The sequence below is a fragment of the Rhynchophorus ferrugineus genome, unplaced genomic scaffold, assembly GCF_030347505.1.
Source record: "Rhynchophorus ferrugineus isolate W39M unplaced genomic scaffold, kcgeb_rfMv2 rfM1, whole genome shotgun sequence".
Classification (NCBI taxonomy): Eukaryota; Metazoa; Arthropoda; class Insecta; order Coleoptera; family Curculionidae; genus Rhynchophorus; species Rhynchophorus ferrugineus.
Window position 1 is genome coordinate 63,331,366 of NW_027472580.1, and position 23,541 is coordinate 63,354,906.

General features: G+C 35.5%; 2 protein-coding genes across 5 annotated transcripts; one reads left to right on the forward strand and one right to left on the reverse strand.

The window, feature by feature from the left end:
- Positions 1-15,228: 15,228 nt before the first annotated feature.
- Positions 15,229-19,136, reverse strand: LOC143200649 (uncharacterized). 4 transcript variants are annotated; one of them, XM_076411462.1, is made up of 8 exons: positions 18,965-19,136; positions 18,752-18,909; positions 18,572-18,700; positions 18,329-18,518; positions 18,079-18,269; positions 17,936-18,018; positions 16,608-16,816; positions 15,229-16,559 (listed from the first exon to the last, which is right to left on the reverse strand). In XM_076411462.1, exons 2-8 carry the CDS (start codon positions 18,788-18,790, stop codon positions 16,198-16,200), a joined length of 1,203 nt encoding a protein of 400 aa, XP_076267577.1. In that variant the 5' UTR covers positions 18,791-18,909; positions 18,965-19,136; the 3' UTR covers positions 15,229-16,197. The 4 variants fall into 4 exon arrangements, with proteins under 4 accessions (XP_076267577.1, XP_076267417.1, XP_076267480.1 ...); XM_076411302.1 differs by having other exon boundaries at positions 15,229-16,816; positions 18,965-19,101; XM_076411365.1 differs by having other exon boundaries at positions 18,752-19,042.
- Positions 19,106-23,022, forward strand: SCCRO3 (defective in cullin neddylation 1 domain containing SCCRO3). The gene is made up of 5 exons (XM_076411586.1): positions 19,106-19,433; positions 19,749-19,882; positions 19,940-20,020; positions 20,555-20,691; positions 20,749-23,022. Exons 2-5 carry the CDS (start codon positions 19,804-19,806, stop codon positions 21,379-21,381), a joined length of 930 nt encoding a protein of 309 aa, XP_076267701.1. The 5' UTR covers positions 19,106-19,433; positions 19,749-19,803; the 3' UTR covers positions 21,382-23,022.
- The last annotated feature ends 519 nt before the right edge of the window (positions 23,023-23,541 follow it).

Sequence of the window (23,541 nt, forward strand, 5' to 3'; positions counted from 1 at the left end):
AACTGCAAAATTCACACCGCAAACTTCACTGGTTGCAGCTACCGCCTTGCTCCGAGAAAACCAAAATTTCGGACCGAATCCAGGCCTCCACAAGGTTCTGCATGGAGTTAACACGTTAGCAGGAATCTATCCCAAAAGCTAGGCAGCGCCACCCAGCCTGCTTCAACTCAAACTACTAATCCAGCCACTATACCGGACCTTAACATCCCATGCAGGCGTTATCGTTGCCGCCCAAGCGGCAACATTTATCTGTTTCTTTAACCAAAATCTCTTATACTGATAACATGGAATGCAAACAGCTTACGTGGAAAGCAAGCAGAATTGGAAAACGTCATGACATTCTATGACGTCGGCATCGCTCTCATCCAGGAAACTTTCCTGAAACCTTCGCATCGCCTCTCTTTCGAACACTTTTTTGTCAACAGAAACGATAGAATCCCTGGTCGAGGCGGTAAAACCGCCATTCTCGTCAGAAAAGGAGTCAAACACGAGGTCCTACCCTTGCTATCAGTAAACAACTTCGAAACAACCTCAATTAAAGTCGATACCCAAGAACGTCCCTTCGAGATTACATCCCTCGTCAGCCAGTTGCAGGAAATTTCGCAGTCAGTGACCAAGAAAAAGTCGAGCTTGTCAACAGACTTAAACTCGCAGACAACTACGAGGCTCAGATGAAATGCCTCCCACACGCAGAGAACACTAAAGCTAAAACCAACGACACTGTAATCAACGAATTCAACTCCATCAATGGACCAGTAACCCCAGGCTTTCTTCTCAATCATTTCGTGACTCCAAAGTCTTCTACAGACTATGATCGGCAAACATCAAACCAAAAAATTTCCAGGTTTCGACCGAATATCGATTACCCAGTTAAAAAAGCTCCCGCATAAGCAGCTCCCGAAACACGCACATATAGCGGTTATTCCCAAAAAAGGAGAAAAATGATTTCCATCTAACTACAGGCCCATCAGCGTTCTCAGTGCAATTTCGAAACTTGCCGAGAGGGGAATACTCTACGCTCTCAAATCTTTCAAAAAGCAAAACAACATCATTCCTGATGAACAATTCGGCTTTCGCGCTTACGACTCATCCGTCCATCAGGCTACCCGTCTGGCCGCACACATCCATTACGTTCTTGACCAACGTAAAAAGCTTTGAAGAAAAAGCTCCCAGAAGACCTAATCGCTGTCACCAAGTCATGTCTATCGGACAGATCTTTCCAGGCCAAGATCAGGAAAATACCTTCCAGTTGAAAATATATCGATGCTGGCGTACCTCAAGGTTCTCCGCAGGCCCCAGTCTTATTTAACCACTTTATTTCAGATCTGCCGAGAAAAGAGCACATTGACGTCGCGTTTTACGCTGACGACACTGTTTTCTCCACGGCCACCAGATTCGAACTTACAAGTCGTGAACGTTTATAGAAGCAGCTCTATCATACTCATATCATAGGTCAAGTGGTTCAAATTCTGGATGTTGCGATTCCCTAAAAACCCAGGCCTAACCAAACCCAACCCCCCAACGACATCACCCGTCGCTGCAGACATAACTTTTGCCCCCATACGACAGTATCCAGTCGTGTGTTAACTCAAGTTCGCTAATCAATAAAATTGCCGGGTTATCGTGCCCAATATCGGCTGCCCAATCAGCGAGTGCCATATCCCCAAATTTAATGCAGTAGCAGTAGCGATCCACAGGGGTCAACTGTAAGGCGGTTTCGGTTTAAAGTATTGGTAAGCCCAGAGGCAGTACCACATAACCCGGTCCAACTTGTCACACCAAGGCAAGTCTCCTCGACCAGGTATGTGTCATGCATTCCACCGCCTGGTTTTAGGCCAGAACGAAAAAATACAACAGCGTGGTTTTTTCTCTTAACTGACACTTAATACTTTCCCTTGTTAGGTACAATAATCCAACAAAGAAAAAGTTCAATCCTACAGCAACCCTAATTCACCACACAAAACTCGCAAACGAGTCCACTGAAGTGGTTTGGTCATGATGTCTGCCCTGCTGCCACGTCGAGACATGTTGAATTCCGAGTCTTTCTTCTGCAAGCTGTTCTCGGATGAAAAAGTGTTTGTTTGATATATGTTTGGTTCTGCGATGAAATTCAGGATTTTGTGCCAACCTTATTGCTGCTGAATTATCGATTTTTAAGATTGGAACATCCTGAACCCTTGCGATCCTGCGAAACAATCGATTTAACCAAACAATCTCCTTAACAGATTCATTTGCAGCTACCAGCTCAGCTTCAGTAGTTGGCCACCGTAGCTTGTCTTTGACTTAATCATGAAGTTGCACCTCCAGAATACTTTATGACAACTGCGGATGTTGATCGACCTGTTTTTAAGCAACCGAAATCTGCATCACTGTAGTACTCCAAGCTAAAACTTTCTGTATTGGACCTGTACATGATTCCGTAGTTAGTTGTCCCTGACTGTAGGCCAGATCTGGTCTAGTCTCAAGTATTAGATACATTAATGCTCCAACTACTTCTCTGTTTGGTTCAAACTTCAAGACACTGCTTTGCACTCATCCATTCAACACAATCTTTATGCTTGATTGCATCCTGATAAGTTTCAGGAACTTCTCTTGTGTTGACTAAACTTTCTACTGTTAGAATGTAATAATTCAAAGACTGACTTTTTTAAAGTTGAACGATCTCTTAGTCTGGCACCTAGTTGTTCTTCTTGAATCTCTGAAACATGTCTATCAAAGTCTTCCTCCGAACTATCCTCAATGGTGCTCTCGTCGCTGTTCATTACAACATCCAGGTTTCTCTTCAAATCGTACGTCTCTAGACAAAATGACGCTTTGATCCTTTTCAATTCAAATTCTAAACGGTTCATCATCATCATCTCCTATGAGGTGCCCTTTTACGGCTTTTCTATCCATTTTTCTTCGCTTTTGACTAGGGATATCATAACATATTGAACCAATGATCCTTAGATGTTTGGTTCGCGACTTTTCTCTATTCCATAATTCGTAAGGACTAGCATCATCTACAGATGATTTTCCCGTTATGTTATATTCAAAAGATATACCGCGGCGTTTATTAACTCAGTCAATAATCCTGCTGGATAGGTCAATTCTGGATTTAAATATTTCAAGTCTTGGCCATTTCAACTACATAGAACTCTAGTGTCGCTCACAAGTTCCATTCTGCTCAGGAGTGTAGGCTGCCGTCAACCTTTGTGTAAATCCGTGTTTGCGTAAGATAAGTCTAACCTCTCCATTGTAAAACTCTTTCCTTGCCATTATCACTCAGCATCTCTTTTACTGAGTGTCCCAATGTCTGTGTGTGCCTTAGAAAGTTCTCCAGTGCTTCAATTACCTCAGACTTTTGTACAATAAAATAACCATACCTAAATGTTGTCTAACTATCCTTAAACAAAACAAAGTAACGCTTCTTCCGAATGATTCATCAAAAGGTCCACACACATCTGTTAGTTCACCTGGAGTTTTTCACATCTCTCTTGTAGCAAATGGAAACGATGTGCATTTCTATATGTCCTTGGTTCACAGATTTCTACTTCATCTATCTTGACTTCAATACAAAAATTGAGTTTTGATTTAACATGACGTTTATCTTGATGACCCTATCTCTCATGATACAACTATAACAAATCAGATTTGCCCTCGACAACAGAACTTATATCAACTCGATGTTCAGGTAGTAATGGTTTAATGGCTGCTTTGTACAGAGTACCATTTACTGCACGAAAACCACACAATTTCAGTTGGAACAGAACATAGGGTTTGACTCAAACTTACTATTTTTATTTCGGTCATGAGCAGCTAGAACAGAAAACAAATTTCTGGAAATATTCGGTACATACCAGACATCCTTCAATATTATTTCTTCACAACTGTCTTCAACTGTCGATGAGAACCTAATTGTTCATTTCCCTAAAGCATGTTTTCTGGCACTTTTAATGCATTGTGGTTGATTGAATGCTTCGTAGCTGACAAAATAATCTGACCCATTTATTACATGTTTCATAGCCCCATTGTCAATCCACTAACTGTTTTCATCTACTTCTGCAGAAAAAATCTCACAGCATGCCGTTAATAGTACTGTATTTGTCTCCACTGTCTTGTCCTTTTCCTTCTTCAGTATTATATCCTTAAACGGTCGTCCATCAGCAATCCACTTTTGACATTGTCTAATCCAATAGCCCATAGCCATAGCCAATAGCAATAAGGTTGTTTGCAATAGTTACAACCCTGTACTGCAGTAAAGTATAATACTTATTCTTTAGCTAAAAGAAGAAATCTGTGTTAAGTACAATAATGAAATATTATTAGTTTCTAGGGAGTTTGAGTTATGTAGTTGTTAGATATCTCAGTCAAGAGGAAAACCACCTGGTTGTTATAGATTATTCATTAGTTCGTTTATAACAGGTCAATTGAAAAGTCCCCGGCCTACAATAGTAAAACACAGTTTTTTGGCAAAATTAGTTTTCTTTAATCAACATAATTCCCTTCAAGGGTGATTATACCGACCCTCCAACTTTTCGATACCATTTTTGTAGTACGATTTGTCCTTTACTTCAAAATAAGCCACAGTTTCGGCGATCACCTCTTCATTCGTCGAAAATTTCTTTACAGCGAGCATTCTTTTGAGATCTGAGAACAGGAATTAGTCGCTGTGGGCCAGATCTGGAGAATACGGTGGATGAGGAAGCAATTCGAAGCCCAATTCATGATTTCTGCCGTCGTTTTCCCCGACTTGTAACACGGTGCATTGTCTTGGTGAAGTAGCACTTCTTTTTCTTCAAATGCGGCCGTTTTTCGGCGATCAAATTCGTTATTCGAAATTCGGTTATTCGTTCTTCAAACGGTCCAATGTAATTGTCGCTGTTGATGGTCCTTCCTTTTTCAAAGTAGTCAATGAAAATTATTCCATGTGCATTTCAAAATACAGACGTCATAACCTTGCCAGCCGACTGTTGCGTTTTCCCATGCTTTGGAGCGGCTTTATCGTGTGCAGTCCACTCGGATAACTGCCGATTGGTCTTCGGAGGGAAATGATGGAGCCATATTTCATCCATTGTCACATATCGACGCAAAAACTCGGGTTTAATACGCTCGATAATCTTCAAACACTGCTCTGAATGATCAACTCGTCGTTGTTTTTAATCAAAAGTGAGCTCGCGCGGCGCCCATTTTGCACGGAGCTTTCTCATACCCAAATATTCGTGAATGATATGATGTACACGTTCAGTTGATATCTTTAGAGTGTCTTCTATTTCATTCAATTTCAATTTACGGTAATTCAAAATCATTTTGTGGATATTTTTAATCTTTTCGTCGGTAACAACCTCTTTTGGGCGTCCACTGCGTTCACCGTCGTCGGTGCTCATTTCACCACGTTTAAACTTAGTATACCAATCCTTGATGATTTATTTTCCTGGGTCCGAAAACTCGGACTCAAGCCAAGTGTTTGCTTCAACTCTATTTTTTCCCTCCAAAGAGCAATATTTTATCAACACGCGAAATTCCTTTTTATCAATTTTTTCACAATAACAAAAGTTGCTTTAATCAAAATGTTATAATTCACAAACTAATGATCCGATAGCTGTCAAATTTATGCACGCATTTTTTGAGGGTTAGGGATAACTAAAAAATATATGGATTTAATTCTAGTATCGCTATCTATGTGTCAGGCCGGGTATTTTTCAATTGACCTGTTGGAGTCTTCAACTCTTTAGATAGGTGTATTAAATAAATAAAACTGTTTGTTGAAGTAATCTCAGAATATCAATTAATAACCTAAAATCTCAATAGGTGATGGGCCCCGTTTCGTGTCCAAAAAGAAAATAGATATTTTACATTTGAGGTTATTAGTTTTGACATTAAATATTTAAAAAATAAATAGAAATGGATTTAATTAAACACATTAAGGCGCTAAACAGTGAAACGGAATGGTTCTATTATGGTTCCACAGCCATCACCGAAATAAATCACCACCAGACCAAACCAGCCTGCGAAGGTAAGTATCCAGGCCACAAACTAAACTTTAACTTCCACTGCAAAAACAGTGCCAATCACTCACAATCGGCGACTGTTTCTGAAACTTATCAATTGACATTATCACCCGAAACAAAAAGGAAGGCATTCTCTTATTCGTGGCCACAAGCGACAATTACCGAAAACTCGCTACCCTGCTCGAGGAAAGAAATTATCCTTACCATTCTTCTGTCATCCGGAGAGCATTCAGCGTAATAATAAGAAACATCCCAGAATCACTCTGCATTGAGGAGGTACGTCAACTTCTCCTCGATCAAGGCTTCCATCCCAAATTTGTGCAAAGATGTAAATTAAAATCCGAGATAGAACCTCCAATTGTTCAGGTAGTTGTCCCTCGCGAAGAGCGACACATCATCTATATAACCAAACTCGACGTCGTCACAATGAAGGTCGAGATCCAGAGGAGAAACGGCCAGCCAGTGCAGTGTTTCAACTGCCAACATTTCGGGTACTCCAGCTCACATTGCTGAGCCCCTCCACGCTGCATCAAATGTGCCGGGCATCACGACACTAAATCCTGTATCAAACTCCCAAGAGCACCTCCAAAGTGTAGCAACTGCGGTGAAATTCACACTGTAAACTTCACCGCTTGCAGCTGCCGCCCTGCTTCAAGAAAACCAAAAATTTCGGCCTAATCCAGGCCTCCACAAGGTTGTGCATGATAACCAAGGTGGCAGGAAGCTAGCCCAAAAACTAGCTAGCGCCACCCAGCCTGCTCCAACTTAAACTACTGCTCCAGCCACTACAGCGGAAATTTTGCTCCTTTTTTTGGGAATAACTGTTATATGTGCGTGTTTCCAAGACGCAGGGAAATGTTGCAGCCTCATGATGGAGTTAATGATGTTTGCCAGTTCTGCGAGCTGCTTATGCGGGAGCTTTTTTAATCCGATATTCTGTCGAAACCTGGAGATTTTTTGGTTTGAAGTTTGCCGATCATACTCTGTAGAGACTTTGAAGATACGAAGTCGTTGAGAAGAAAGGCTGGGGTTACTGGTTTTTTGATGGAGTTGGATTCGTTGATGACAGTGTCGTTTTCTTTAAGTTTAGTGTTCTCTGCGAGAGGGAGGCATTTCATCTGAGCCTCGTAGGTCTCAGGAGCTCTTGGTCAGTGACTGCGAAATTTTCTGTAACGGCTGACTTTAGGGGGGATGACATTGTGGGTCTTCCCCACGAGGCCTTTGGAGACACGCCGGAAAGAAGGGGGCGGGCCATCCGCTCTTTGATCCGCGAGAAATGAGTTCCATTTCATCGCTCGCTAGGTCGTTCTCGACAATACGAATTTCACGTTTAAGAGAAGGTTGGGGTTGTAATTAAATTTCGACTGTGGCAGATTCGTGAGCAGACTGAATATCACGAATTAGCTTAACGGCTTCCTCGAGCTGTTTTGGAGAGTTAATTTTCGAAATTGAATCGGATTCCAGGAGAAGAGACTATCAGATTCTTCCAGTCGGTCTTTTTCCTGAATCTTGTGAGTGGAACTTGAGTGGTTAATAAATTTCCGAGTTTGAGAAGCATCGGACGATGATCAGACTCTAATTCATCAAGGACTCGAATTTCGGAAGGGCGATTTACGTTGAATAACAACGAAATCGAAGACTTTTTCTGTGCCTTGAGAAGCTGAACTGGGGTGATGAGTGGGTTCATCTAGCAGGGCAAAACCGTAGCCCAGATCTACACTTAGAGATAGGATGGCGTCACCTGTGAGGTTCGCTCTAGAGCACCCCCAGGTGCGGTGGTGGGCGTTGAAGGCCACCTATTATTTTTAGGAAATTTCCTTCGACGAGTGATCGGTATTCTGTGTAGCTGTATGATGTGTTGATGTAATCACGAGGGAACGTCCTTAGGTATCGATTTTAATTGAGGTTGTTTCAAAGTTGTTTACTGATAACAAGAGTAGAAGCTCGTGTTTGACTCCTTTCCTGACGAGAATGGCGGTTCTACCGCCTCGACCCGGGGTTTTATCGTTTTTGCAGACCAAAAAGTGTTCGAAAGAGAGACGATGCAAAGATTTCAGGAAAGTTTCCTGAATGAGAGCTGTTGTGAATGAGAATGTTGACATCATAGAATGTCATGACGTTTCCCATTTCTGCTTGCTTTCCGCGCAAGCTGTTGGCATTCCATGTCATCAGTATAAGAGATTTCGAAGATTTAAAAGGCTTCTGGAAGTTAAAGAAACAGGTAAATGTTTCCGTTTAGAAGGCGACATTTGGGAAAACACGGACAAGTTGGTGAGCCAGGACGATCACCTGCAAGAAAGTCTGTGGGTTAGTAAACGCCTGCATTGGGAAGTTGAAGTTCGGTTTAGTGGCTGGAGTAGGAGTTGGAGCAGGCCGGGTGGTACTGGCTAGTTTTTGGGCTAAAACCTTGTAGAGGCCTGGATTTGATCGGAATTTTTGGTTTTCTCGAAGCAGGGCGGCAGTTGAAGCACTGCACTGGATGACCATTTCCCTTCTGAATCTCGACCTTCACTGTAATGACGTCGCGTTTGGTCATATAGATGATCTGTCGCTCTACAACAACTACCTGAACAATTAGTACCTCTATCCCGGATTTGAATTTCTTTCTTTGCACAAATTTGGGATGGAAGCCTTGATCGAAGAGAAGTTCACGTACCTCGTCAATAGAGAGTGATTCTGGGATGTTTCTTATAATAACGAGGAAAGCTCCTCCGGATGACAGAAGGAATGGTAAGGATAATTCCTTTCCTCGAGCAGGGCAGTGAGTTTTCAGTAATCGTCGGGTAATAGTGTTGATTGATTGTGCCTTCGAGATTCTAATGAGCTGCATGAACCTCTCCTTGTCACGGAGCACTATAGGTGGGATTTTTTCTTTTGAGGGAGTTTGAGAAACAGTCGCCGAAGTGATTGGCACTGTTTTTGCTGTGGAGGTTAAGGTTTGGTTAGTAACCTGGCTACTTACCTGTGTAGGCTGGATTAGTCTGGTGGTGATTTGTTTCGGTGGTGGCCGTGAGACCGTCCGGGTCATCGACTTGGTTGGCAATAATCTGATGGCGAATTTAGTTATCGAAGGCTGTACGTTAGCCTTGGCTTTCGATTGGGTGTATTGAATGGCCGGCATGGGTTCTGGTTTGGAAGCAGTTGCCTGTTTGGCCTTGCTGGCGGCCTTCGGTAGTTAGCTTTCCTGAGGTGGAGTGATGGGTCCTCTCTTTCTTTTTCCTACCAAGGTGAAACCATCATCTGGGCCTTCAGTTTCGTCCAACCGTTGTGCGGGTTTAGCTGCTGGCTGGGTTTCTGTGGCAGCGGCAGTCCTCATTTCCATGGCTTCTTTATGAAATCTCATAAATTATGTTATGGTGGAGGCAAGGATATTGATTTCTGCTTTAAGGTTTTCGTACGCCTTTTGGCTGTTTTCCAGCTTTTCCGTCTATTTACTCAGGGCGTCGGTCTGCGCTTGGGCGAATATTTTCACTTCGGTTATCTGTTTTCGCAGGTCTTCATTTTGTCTATTTAAGTCTTCGATAAGCAATTTTCGACTATCGTTGGAAGATGATTCATCGATCGATCTTAGGAAAGCTGGGATAGTAGTCAGGACGCGATGTCGGCTCTGACGTGCATGACACCATTGCCTTGTCAGTAAATACGCCTTTTTGGCGCTTACAGACGATTTTTTAAGTTTTTTGGCGAAGGCAGTGGTGGAAGCGTGATAACGGATTGACCGTCTCAAAAAAGTTTAGGGTAATTCTCGGAAGCGCAGGTATCGTTCTCTTCGACAGCTAACACGGAACTAATAGAACGGGAAAATTATCTGTCGATGGTGCTAGTCCTTACGAATTGTGGAATAGAAAAAAGCCGCGAACCAGATATCTAAGAATCATTGATTCAACATGTTATGTCCACATCTCTAGACAAAGCGCAGCAAAATGGATAGAAAAGCCGCAAAAGGGTGCCTCATAGGATTGATGGTGAATAACGGTTTAGAATTTGGATTAAAAAGAATCAAAATGTCATTTTGTCTAGAGATGTACGATTTGAAGAGAAACCTGGATGCTGTAATGAACATATTAAACTACCACCTCAAGAAGTGAAACCAGAAGAGGAAACTCCTAATGATGAGTCACAATATTGTGAGAAAATAGTTCAAAGGAAGACCTTGATAAAGATGTTGATGATCCAGGGCTTCAAGAAGAGGGATTAGGTGCCAGGCTAAGAGATCGGTCAACTTAAAAAAAAACTCAGTCTTTCAATGATTATATTCTTTACAGTCAGGGAAAGAAGATAATGCAAAACAGAAGTTTCCATACAGAGAAGCGGTCGGAACCTTAATGTATTTAATGCTTGGAACTAGATCAGATCTGGCCTACAGTGTGAGTGTCTTGTCTAGATATCTCGAAAATCCTACCGCTGAAATATGACTGAAAAATGTTCTGACGTTCTTCGTTATGTAGCAGGGATAACTAACTACGGAATCAGGTACCGGTCGAATCCAGAAAGTAGACTTGCAGTGATGCATATTTTGGAGGTTGCTTAAAAACCGGTCGATCAACATCCGCAGTTGTCATAAAGTATTCTGAGGTGCAACTTCATGGTTAAGTCAAGGACAACCTACGGTAGCAACGCCAACTACTGAAGCTGAGCTGGTAGCTGAAAATGAAGGTGTTAAGGAGATTGTTTGGTTGAATCGATTGTTTCGCAGGATGGCAAGGGTTCAGGATGTTCTAATCTTAAAAATCGATAATTCAGCAGCAATAAGGTTGGCACAAAATCCTAAATTTCATTGCAGAACTAAACATACCTAAATCAAACACTTTTTCATACGTAAAAAGTTTGCAGAAGGAAGACTCGGAATTCAACATGGCTCGACGGAGATGCAGGTGGCAGACATCATAACCAAACCACTTCAGTGGACTGGTTTGCGTGTTTTGTGTGATGAATTAGGGTTGCTGTAGGATTCAATTTGTTTTCTTTGTTTCATTATTGTACTTAACAAGGGAAAGTGTTAAAGTATATTTTTCTTCTTTAATTAAAAGAAGGAATCTGTGTTAAGTACAATAATGAAATGTTATTAGTTTCTAGGTACCTTGAGTTATGTAGTTGTTAGATACCTCAGTCAAGAGAAAAAACACGTGGTTGTATATAGATTATTCATTAGTTCATTTATTAAGTATTCAACTGTTTAGATAGGTGTATTAAATAAATAAGTCTGATTGTTAAAGTAATCCCAGAATATAAATTAGTAAGATAAAATATCAATAGTTTTGTTCAATACTTCTACTCGTTAGGGTGAAATAATTTAACAAACCAGGAATGTCTTGTAGAGTGCCAAAAAATGCACGTATATGCTTATTTGTGGAAGCAACTTTAGAAATAATCAAATTTAATTAGTGTTTCTTCCTCACATTTCTCAGGAATTAAGTAGTTAACTTATCCAAAAATAACTAACAGTTAAGATTTTGCAGCAATATCAGTTGTTTCGTCCGCCCTGATCACCAAAAATGAAGAATTATTAATTTCCTCAATTATTTGTTCATGACAAACTTCAAGCATACACTGTAACGGATCGTTCTGCATTTCTTTGAAGGTGCTTTTAGTTGCAGCTAATTCAACCGAAAATTTCCTTTAAAATGTAGTGGTCAACAAGATCTACAAATGGACTAAATACTGGAAAATACAGCTCAATAGCTCCAAATCTGTCCATGTTAATTTTGCGTTACGTCAAGATGACAAAAACCTAATTTTGTCACTTAACAAATGCCCAATTACTCAAGCAATATCAGGTAAATATCTCGGAATATATCTCGACGATAGGTTAAATTAGAAACATCATGTTAGACAAAAAGCCAAGCAGATTAGAGTCAAAGTCAAGCAACAGTACTGGCCGAACGATAATCTCAACATAACCTAAAATCAAAAAGATTGGATTATCAGTCAATTATAAAGCCAATTTGGCCCTATGGGGTTGCACTGAAATATCCAACCAACTAGTAATCGAATGCCCCGAAAACAAAGTTCTACGATTAATTACCAATTCTTATCGCTACGCATCCAACGAAGAGCTGCACGATGACCAAGATTTCGACATAAAACATAAAATAAGGTTGCTAAATCACAGCAACGTGGACGCAATACAGCTGTTGGACAAAACGTAGGAAATCAAAAGTTTGAAGCGAATCAAACTACACGAACTTATTTAGTGTATAAGTGTATTTTTAATTTTAGCTTAAGTAGTTTTAGTAGATTAGTCGCGTCAAATTCTGATACAGACAACAAGTATCAAATCCGTGCTATATGCCACAAGATTAAATACATTCAAATCACCACTTAAATATCGATCTTGTTTTGGACCATATGTACGGACATGGGGGTAGCGGAGTGCCGCGCATGTGTTCGAAAGTGTTTACAGAGCATGTTCGTATGGTCCAAATAATAATGACAGCGTGAGTCGGTAGCCAATCAATAGTAGATTATTCCATTGGTCCAAATTAATTCCGTGGCTTGCACTTTCATTGCAGTTTTCTTGTAATTTATTACAAGAATTCGCGAATGCTAAGGGAGATTTTCTTTTTGATAAGTAAAAGAAAATATTTTAGTGAGATCACATGATTATTTTTTGGGGGCTTTTTATTTTATTTTTTGCATTGCATTGTTTATGTACCAGCCGCCACTGAACCTGAATATTACTAATTTAGTTGCAAAAACGCAGAACTAACCTTCATATTAATACAGCATGTTTAATTTTTATACAAAATTTTTCAGTACTAAAATAAATTCTTCTAAATATATATTTTTTTATTAAGGGGGTCCTTGGAATTGTGGTTGATTTTCTGGGGATCCGCGGACTGAGAAAGTTTAAGAAACGCTGTACTATAGTACTGATTTTTGAGAGGACGGTCCTCTTGCTGCTACTTTTTACTCTTTGTGATTCCACAATCTGGCCTATACGCTATAAGTATTTCTTATGTCTATATTATATTTACATGGCATGCAGAAAATAACTCCATTAAGCGATCTTCTGTATAAAATATTATCTTAATTAATTAGTCTTATTTTAAAGTTTATATATGTCCAGTAATTAGATCAGGTGGTGTTAAACGTTTTAGTCTACGCACGTCACTATCACTTCGCATATTTAGCTGATTATCGAGTATATTAGGATGCACTGACACTCTTTCGAAGTACTTCACACAAACACATTGAATTACACTCGTTATAGGTTCTAGGGGAATATCGTGTTGTATCACTTTATTTGAAATATAATACGGAGTATCAACAATGGCACGCAACACTTTATTTTGGAACTGTTGAACGATGTATATATTAGATTTGCTAGCGGTATCCCATAGTTGGATTCTATATGACCAAATAGGCTTGAGTATAGACTCATACAGCAACAGCTTGATATCTAATGATAACTTGGATTTGCGCCTAATGAGCGAATATATTTGATATAATTTCAGTCGAAGTTGTTTTCGTTTATAAAGTATGTGCTTCTTCCAGGTTAGGCGCCGATCTAAGTGAATACCAAGATATTTAACATGCTCTGCTTGGGGGAGTTGACGATGATTGGTATTCACTGGTGGACATGTTCTTCTACGCAGGGTAAACGTTACATGGGTGGATTTTATTTCATTAACTTTATAATTGTATTTAATCCAGGTGGGTTTGTAGGTTTATTGATGCTGTGAACGGATCTTCATGGGATGTTAAGATTGCTGTGTCGTCTGCGGATGTTGCTACAGTAGTTATTTTTGTAGTAGGCAGATCGGTCGTATACAGAAGATACAATACTGGACCCAGTACACTACCTTGCGGAACTCCTGAATATATGGGATTTAATTCGGTATGTTTTTTTCATTTTGAATTAGTTCTTTCAGCTCTTTTATTGCTCTATTACATTTTCTCTTATTCTCTTCAGTCCATTGCTGTTGCCAATTCCGTCGTAACTTTCTTTTTCCTGCTATCTTTTTCTGTATTGTACGTGATATATGTATATTTTTTCTTGCAAATTTTTCATTGTTAGGAGTTGCGGAATATGCTGCCTCCTGTATATTTTTGTAATGTTTATTGCTGCCATTTCTATGTCAATTTCAGTTTGTAACGGTAAGTTTAGAGAGATGTTTCGGTCTAAGTTTTCTCTAAATGAGGACCAGTTAGTTCTATTATTGCACAGAGAAGGGGGTTTATCTTTGATGGCAATTTTTTAAAAAAGTGTTACTATTATTGGTGAATGGTCAGAAGACAGGCCAAAACATGATTCTGCATGACACTTTTTAATATCAATATTTATCGCCAGTTTTATTCTTTTTAATACCATAGCACAAATCCCTATATCCGTTCAATGGCATAATAGACTTTTTTTAAATAATACAGCTACTACAAAAAGGGTAGATCTGGCACTACCTCTAATAGTGCAGTTAAATAGAGAACAAAAAGATACATATTAAGATCTATCTCCTTCAATCTTCTCTAAGGAAAGTTTTTCCAGGTAATTCCTGCCTCTCCAGTTGAGAAGAACATACGTCGAAGCTGTTCTTTTCGTGGATGACAGGGCTTTCTTCACGAGTTCAAATCAAGTAGATCATATTAATGTGTGTGATTGTAATGTGTTTGAAATTGCGAATTCAAAAATTTCTTGGCAAGAAAAGGCAACATACCTAGGTTTACTTTTTGACCGAAGGCTCCGTTTGTCACTTCATCTTCAAGTCTCCTTACAAAACAATTACCAGTATAGCAGATACTGCAGATCGAGTAGTTGTTTCAACTGTATCAATTGTCTCGTTCAAGTTCGTTATTCCTGCATAGTTTAAATGACTTCAATATTTTCAAAACAATTTACTTAGACGGATTTTGAATGCTTCATTCAATTAGTCCAAGAATATTTAATTAACATTCATACACTGAAAATATGTTCACAAAGGAACTTGCGGAGTTATTAGGCATCCACTAAGGGCCTGTTTCTAGATCGTCTTTACATTTTAAGTGGCTCAATATTTGCTAGAATTTTCTCTAGCTCACAGTGGGCCCTCTTGCCCTTAAAGGTTTTCCGGTTATGGGTGTCATAATTTAATTCCTAGAAATATCAGCAATGGTCTTCAGAATAGCTGGAAGGAGTGATTTTAAAGGCGTATATACAGACGCAGTTCCACATAAGTTATCCAAAACTATGAACCATTAAAACCTTCCAGTCTGGGTCTCCCAGTTTCTTCGCTGTGGTAATCAAATCATAACAAAAGATATATTAAGATAGCAATATAATTTTATTTCAATATACAAACATCAATGCAATGATACCAGTATTATTTTTGAGACTACATAATATATAGCACTTCCGATAAAACAGTCAATGCACGTCATAGATGATGACATAGTCTATTCAAAATAACAGTGAACTCACGTCATCACCATGTCGAATGCATATAGGCAATAGACTACCGCAGATTGTAAATTAGTTTTAAAATCAGAAACGATTTTTATTCTCATTTTATTCTAGTTAAAAACAGAAGATTGTTAGAATAAATATTTAAACCAGATGGGTAGCCGTGCGGGGTAAGAGTTTAGCTCGCCGACAATCGCGTATAAGGGCTGAGGCTAAGGATCATTTTAAAGAAAGTTTTATGATATAAACAACGTTTTGACGTCACAAATTTAGATGACGTAAGCTCACTGTATTATTAAGCAGACTGTAAACTGCCATTCTAATTTAATGCGACATCTGATGCGTCCGAACATGTAACCGAACCAGTCTGTGAAATGTGATTGAAAGTTGATTTGTTGGTACTGGTCGACACTGTTCACAATGTCCACAAAATTCGCAGAAATTCAAAATTCAAGAAAGAACAAGATTCGCAAAAGCATTACTGATAATTTGAGGTTATAAACCGGCAAACGTTGTAAACCAAAATTCCAAGTTAATACAGCAACATTGCTACATTTTAATGACGTGCATAGGCTGTTTTATTGGATGGACTTAAGTAATATTTATTATCAAAAAGTACTTATTAACTGTGGATAAAATATTTTAGCAATAAAATAATATAATAAAAAGTGACAAATTAATAATTGATATATGAAATATATATATAAGTATACAGTGTACAATTATAAAGTGTTATCAATTTGAAATTACATTTACAATTACAAAAATTATAAACACAAACAAATTAAAAATTACACATATATATCACATATCACAAAAATATAACATAAATTAGTTAACTTTTTCTATAAGTTTATAGACGTCATTAAGTAACTCATCAACAGAATTAGAATCTGCATTTTCTTCAGAAGGAAATGTATAACTTTTATCATTATCCAATATTTGTTTATCAAGATAATTTGTTTTATTAGTATTAATATTGATGATATTTACTTGTTCATTTTTATTGATACTTAAAGATATTTTAACATCTTTCTCTTGAACCATTAATGGACAAAATGTTTCATTTTCTTTTGATATACAACTTTCAGATGTTGATTGAATAAATTCATATGATGTTTCCGAAACAACTTTATGATTATAATTTGAATTCTTATATGATTGTTTACTAACATGGCATTTTAATCTAGAATCTAAAATTCTTTCGTTTTTAAAATATTTATGGGAATTAACTATATTACCAAGTTTTGATTTTCTTTTCTTCAAGTTTATATTGTTTATCTCTAAAATTCCCAAACCTTGCTCTTGTTTCCAGTTATTTAAAACTACTTCTAATTGGGCCTTCTCATTTTCAGTTGGCTTTATAAATGTATCGCAGTACGTCCAAGTAAGTCTAATCCACCATTCCTTGTAATTATCTCTCAGATTAGCAAAGTTGTCATTATCAAGCCTGTAAATTAGTAAAAGTTCATAATTGAATTACATAATCGGATATATGTAAAAACATGCATTTAGAATCTATAGCAAAAGGCAAATTGCAAACCAGTGGAAAATAAAAATAATAATGGATTATGGGAAAAGCAATTTTGATTTCTTTCAAGTTTTTCAAAGCGTATTTATTAATATACATTTCAATTAATAATCAATGATATTTATGCCTTGTCCATAGATAATTTTTTGTCACTTATTAATTCTTTAATAAAATCACATATCAGCTACTGGAGAATTTCTGAGCGAAAAACTGAAACAAGTGATCTTTATGAACTGTAGTTGAATACATCAAAACTTTCCTACTAATCTGTGTAACCTAGATATATTGTAATGGAAGACAATGCCTTTCCTATTAATCAATTTTGGATGATTTTTTTAACCGCCTGCTTCAATCACGTTAGTTGTTAACAGTAGAGGGTTGAATCAATGGTTTCAGCAAATTCAAACAAACCATGATGAATTCTTTTCCAATCTCTAAAAACTTCCTGTCACTTTTCTCGGCGTGAAAGCAAGCTTTACAACCATTTGCGGCGTTTCTCCGGGCTTCGACAATAATTATTTCCGCACATTATTATTGTACATGATCCACTTCTCGCTGCAATTTCGAATATAGTTTCATTTTGATTATTTTCGGTAACGATTCAAAAATGGAAACTCTTTGAAAATTCATGTAGAACCGTAGCTTCACACCCCTTTCCGCGTCCGGTCTTAAATAGCTAAAAGTTGTTTTATTACTGATATTGAGTTCCGTAACCATGTCGCGAGTTGAAATATGTTGGTCTATCTCGATGCTTTTTAGAATTTCATCAACTTTTTAAAAGGATTAATCGACCGAGGTTAATTTTTAATATAAAAATGTCTGAAATGGAAATAAGTAAATCACATCATAGAAATTAAAAAGACATATAAAACATCCAAAATTTCAATTAGAGTGCATTTAAAAAAAACAATTTAAACCAAATAAAATAAGACCTAATAATGTAGATGTCAATAATTACAATATTTAAAAATTACAAGATTTAAATGTGAATAACCTAAAAGAATATTAATGTTCTAAATTAAAAATATAAATACCAACTCCTGAAAATCAGCAAATTTTCCAACACATCCAGGGTTAGACCACTTTAACATAAGCCATTGCAATTTTTGATCTGGATAAACCTATAAAATTGACCTTTATTTAACATAATTCTATAATCATTATTTAAGCCAAATACAAACATAAAAGTTTCTTGAAGTTAATCCAATATGGAAAATTCCACATATTTTTTTTATAATAGTTTTTTTTGCTACCATATCAATATCATCAATAACAACAAAGTCTTGTTTTTCAAAATATTTTAGCATGTTTATATTAGAAAAACCTAATAGAAATGCAGCTCCAGCATATTTACACAAATTTTCAAACTGATCTAAAACGCATTTTTAAACTGTTGTAATATTTTAAATATATCCTTGTACTATGACTTACAATTTGTTGTTATTATATATGGTTTCAATTGTCCATAATTTGATATATAATAATGCCATTTAATAATAGCATCATCTTTACATAAAATTATTACAGTATAATCTTGTCGTATTGTACATATGGATCCTAAAAAAGCTGATACTTGTAAATATTTGTCAAAATCAACATCCTCATTTAATATAATTCCTTTCTAAAATAATTTATCTTAATGCTGAGCTAAAATTATATGGATTATAATAGTACATATCTTGTGTACGAGTTGCATAAATAATTGATAGCTACAACATCCTGGTTTTTCAGCTTTTCTAATGTTGGATTTGTAATTGTTACTAGACCTTGAGAGGTATTAAATAATGTCCATGTATGCAGAAACTAAAAATATAACTATACAAAATAAAGAATTATACATCAATTTTACTACACCTTCTTATATCTTATCTCGTTTAGATTAATTGCTTTCATTATTATGGCTTGTCAAAACATATAAAACCATTCCACAAATATAAAGCACTTGCATATATAAAATAGTGACAAATACAGATAAACTTGTTATGTCAAAATCGGAACCATCAAATAAATAACTGTAAACTTCCGGCATTATCACAATAAACAGGTTCAACCATTATGTTTTCTTACATGAAAAACTATTTCACCATTTCTATAAGGTTAAAAATATCCATAAGTATCATCACAAATATCAACATGACATTTAGCATAATGAACAGAGCAGCACATCTGTTTTGTGATTATTTTGTACATAAAGAAGAAAAACAGGTCGCTGTCATGAATGCCCGGGCATGCCCAGAGTGATTCGTCTTGTTTGGTGGTTATGACAGATAACCATAAGAATATCCATTTTTCAGATATTTTCAAGAAATTCACTCAAATATTCTAGAGAGTTTATTTTCACACTGATTTCATAGGGTCTTACCATTGACATACTGATTAAAATTCAATTAAAAAGAAGTATTTTTTAAAAATGGAGATATATTCCTGTCAAAAGTCAAAACTGCAGTTTGAAAGCAATTTATTTAAAAAAACTAGGTTTATTTTAAAGTTTTAGATATTAAATGCAGAAGTAAACTTCAGTGTTACAATTGCTGAGGTATGTTGTAGTGTTCTATTTACTCATATTGTAAGTTCTATTTGATCCAAATATGGAGTAGTAAATGTACGTCTCTAAAAACATACTATTATGCGTTACAATTTAGTAATAGTAAAGCTTCTAATATAATTCCAGACGTAATAATCGTAGAAACTTAAATATATATTAAAATATATTAATTATATAGTTATGTTGTAACTGTCAAGATCTAAACAAGTCAAGACTTGTTTAAAGGTGTAAACAATATAAAAAAATGTTTTTTAAAATATCTATAGTATGATTGCATCAAATACTAGTTTTATGTAATTTCATTAGGCGATGCAAATTAAGTTAAGGCACAAACCTGTCAGGTTAGGTTTGGGGCCCTCAAATGGGAAATTGTTTGAATTGCTGCAAGGAGCCAGAACAGTTGGCCCCAAGTATAAGAACTCAAAATTGTAATAGAGAAGGTAAATAATAAGTATTATCTTTGTAATTTAAATTAATTCGGTCTAATATTCTTGTAGAAATGCCTGAAGCAAGTTTGTATTCAGCACCGAGCCATGCGCCCGCATCATCTGCACCATTAGATACAATTCTAAGTAATGGTATGTGCCACAAAAATGTTGATTATTTTTAAATGTATGTAATATAAGTAATTGGTAGATTTTATAATTATTTGACTACATTTTAATAATCGATTTCATCAATACTAATATAGAATCGAAATGTTTTATTCCTTAAGTCTTACTCTTTTGTTATATATATTGTGGAATGACATAGAAAACAGTAATCAAAATAGTTGTTTTCAAAAGTAGATTTCCAACAATTAAATATGAGTTCTTAATATTGGAAAATATAATGTTATAATACCATTGGAACTGTAGGTAGAATAGTTTTAACAATATTTATTACAATAGATGTTAATTATTATTGGTAAAATATGATATACGTATATATTTTTCAGTTAAAAAAAACAAATAAAATTAATTCACTATCAGAGATCTGCACGCAGTAATACCCTCTTCACAGGGTGTTAAATCATTCATTTATATATTTTCTGTAATAACTTCTAATGTTGAAAAGAAAAAAGTTGTTCATTTAAAATAAAAACATCAAAAATTTAATATCAATATTTCTAGGAAATCACTTAGGTTTACCTACCGAAACTGTATCAGCAAGTGCTATAGGCAGATTTTACCCCCCAAATAAGAGGTCAATTGCTAAATCAGCTCCAGTCCATATGGGTATAACAGATAGTAGATCTTCAGACGTTAAGGTAATAAATAGGAAAATGTTATGTATCAATATAAAATTTTTATATTCAATTATGTAGCTCAATGCACTGTTTGATCATTATAAAGATGATCAAGAAGATTCAATTCTAGCTGAAGGCATAGACCAGTTCTGCAAAGATTTAAATATCCCTCCAGATGATTTCAAAATTCTTATTCTTGCATGGAAATTGAATGCTGAACAGATGTGCAGGTTTTCTAGAACTGAGTTTGTTGCAGGTTTAAAAAACATGAAATGTGATTCAGTTAGATCTATTCAGAATAAACTACCCGAGTTAGTAGTTGAAGTTGAACAAAACGATGAACTGTTCAAAGATTTGTATCGTTTTGCGTTTAAATTTGGTTTGGACATTCAATCAGGGCAACGCATCCTACCTACCAACATGGCTGTAATATTGTGGAGACTGGTATTTACGGTTCGACAACCTCCAATTTTGAATCGTTGGTTGAATTTTTTGGAAACACATCCCTTGATACGTGGTATACCGAAGGATACTTGGAATATGTTTCTGAACTTTTCTGACCATGTAGGAAATGATCTAAGCTGTTATGATGATAATGAGGCGTGGCCCAGCTTGTTTGATGATTTTGTAGAATATGAGAACGATCAAGCTAATCAAAACATCTCTAAGGAAAAGGAGAAAGAGTGCGAAAGTTTTCTAATTAAGGACTGATAGTTGAAATTGTTTTTATTTTGTGATATCAGTGTACTTTGAAAGGAGTGAGTATTGGAGTAATAGTATTGTACAATATCTAAAAAATAAAGTAAATAATTTTTACAGAAACTTATTATTTTTTTAATGGAAATACCTTGTTCCAATACTGCTTCTTTTTTCCTCTGATTAAACATATGCAATTATCGCCTAAAGTATTTTAAAAGAATTTGTGATCTACTTTCGTGTTCTGGTTGTACAAAATATGTAGTATGAGTGGTTAAAATTAGAGTTTCAAGAATTTACCTTGATTATTTTAATGGCAATTTATTATTATATTCAATTTAATTTATGTTTAAGTATGAATAAAATTTTAATTATTTGATTATTTTATATTAACTTTGGAAATTAAACAACTAATCAGATAATAACTAACTATAAATATGTGAAAATAGTGTTTATCATAATTGTACAGAGTGTTTCAGTAATTAACATTAACATTTTCCGCATAATTTATTTTATATTATAATAAAAATGGTAATTTAGTGTACATTAACAAAGCTATACAAGTTGCTAAACAAATTCAAAGAAACACTCTGTACTGTATTGCATGTTATAATTTTAATCTTCCTTTAATCTACAGACAAGAGCTCTATATATAAAAATGTTCCATGTTCAATTAAATCTGTTATTCATAACCAAACAAGTAACTCTTAAAAATGTTTGTCAGACATACCAAGTTTACAGAATAGCCTGCTGATCAAGTTTAATGTCCCTACTTATTTGATTATTTCTGATTGATTAGCCGCACAAACCAGGTTGTATAACTTACTTAAAAATTGCAGCTATTTAAATATCATTTCAAAAATGTACTTAAGGATCCTGATATCAGTATTTTCTAATTACTTGTCATACAGTAATTATCATTTTTATGTAGTTTTTTTAATTTTTGTTTTAAATATTGAAGTGAAAACGTACCTTTATAATATGTATGTTTTGAATTACTATTTTTTTAAACAAGTATTTATTTTTCAATCTTCTGCGGTATTGCAATAGTACATCAAACACAATATATGATATGAATGTTAATAATAAGTAAAACATGTCATATTTTAAGTTATATCTATAGAACAAAAGTATCTGTTAAAGTTATCAGTATAAAGTGTTCTATTTTTGTCTTACTCTTTGCTGTCGCCCCTATTATATTATTGGAATAAAAGAAAATGTTTGTTCTATGGATACTATGTATGTTACTGAAAAGTGACGTATTTTATACCTGGTACTCTCCGTTTTTAATACTTCAACATCTTAAAAATATTTTGACGTTCAATGGTTTTTAATCATATTATTGTTTGTCATTATGGTAACTATGATATATTTATAGTAATATTGCAGCTTTCTGAGGCTATAGTGATATATTTTTATGGATTTGTGTAAAATATGTTCTATTTTGTTTATTGACGAATTGTTTAAATCTTTATTTTGGGTATATTGTATGGAAATGTTTGTTTTTAAATTGATGCTATAAATATGGTGGTGTGGTTATAGAAGGAAATCATTTCCTACAACAGCCAAAACGATTTATGTTCTAATTTTTGTTATATTTGAAAGTGTGATAAATTAATTTTATTTATATTTTAATAAATCCTATATAACTTTTGACTAAGGAATTTTTGTAACCATTTTTAAGTATTATCATATGCAAATTGAAAATTTTATTTTTGTTAACTCTGGTTTATTGCCTGTAAGGATAAAATGTTACTAAATACTGTAGCCTTTGCAGATTTTTTTATTGCTATCCTAGACGATTTTCAATAATCATTTTATCTCTGTTTTTTATAACACTTCTCTGTTTAATGAAAATTGTGAGGTATATGTTTTCAAAAGGCTTTAAAATTGCTAATTAGATTTAAACTGATATAAAAGCAATACAAGATAGCATGTTATGTTAATAGAGATTACGAATATTAATATCCTCTAGAGATGAATTAAAAGCTATTACATTGCTTTTTTTGTTATCCTGTGTATATTTAATTATTGCTAAAATTTAATATCATAATATGAAAGGAAACATCACTATATATTTTAGTTGCGTATCCTTATAATTTTTAAATTGACTGAAATGTTACTTGATTTGAACAATTTTAGAATATCAGTTAAATGGAATGGTGAAATTACTAG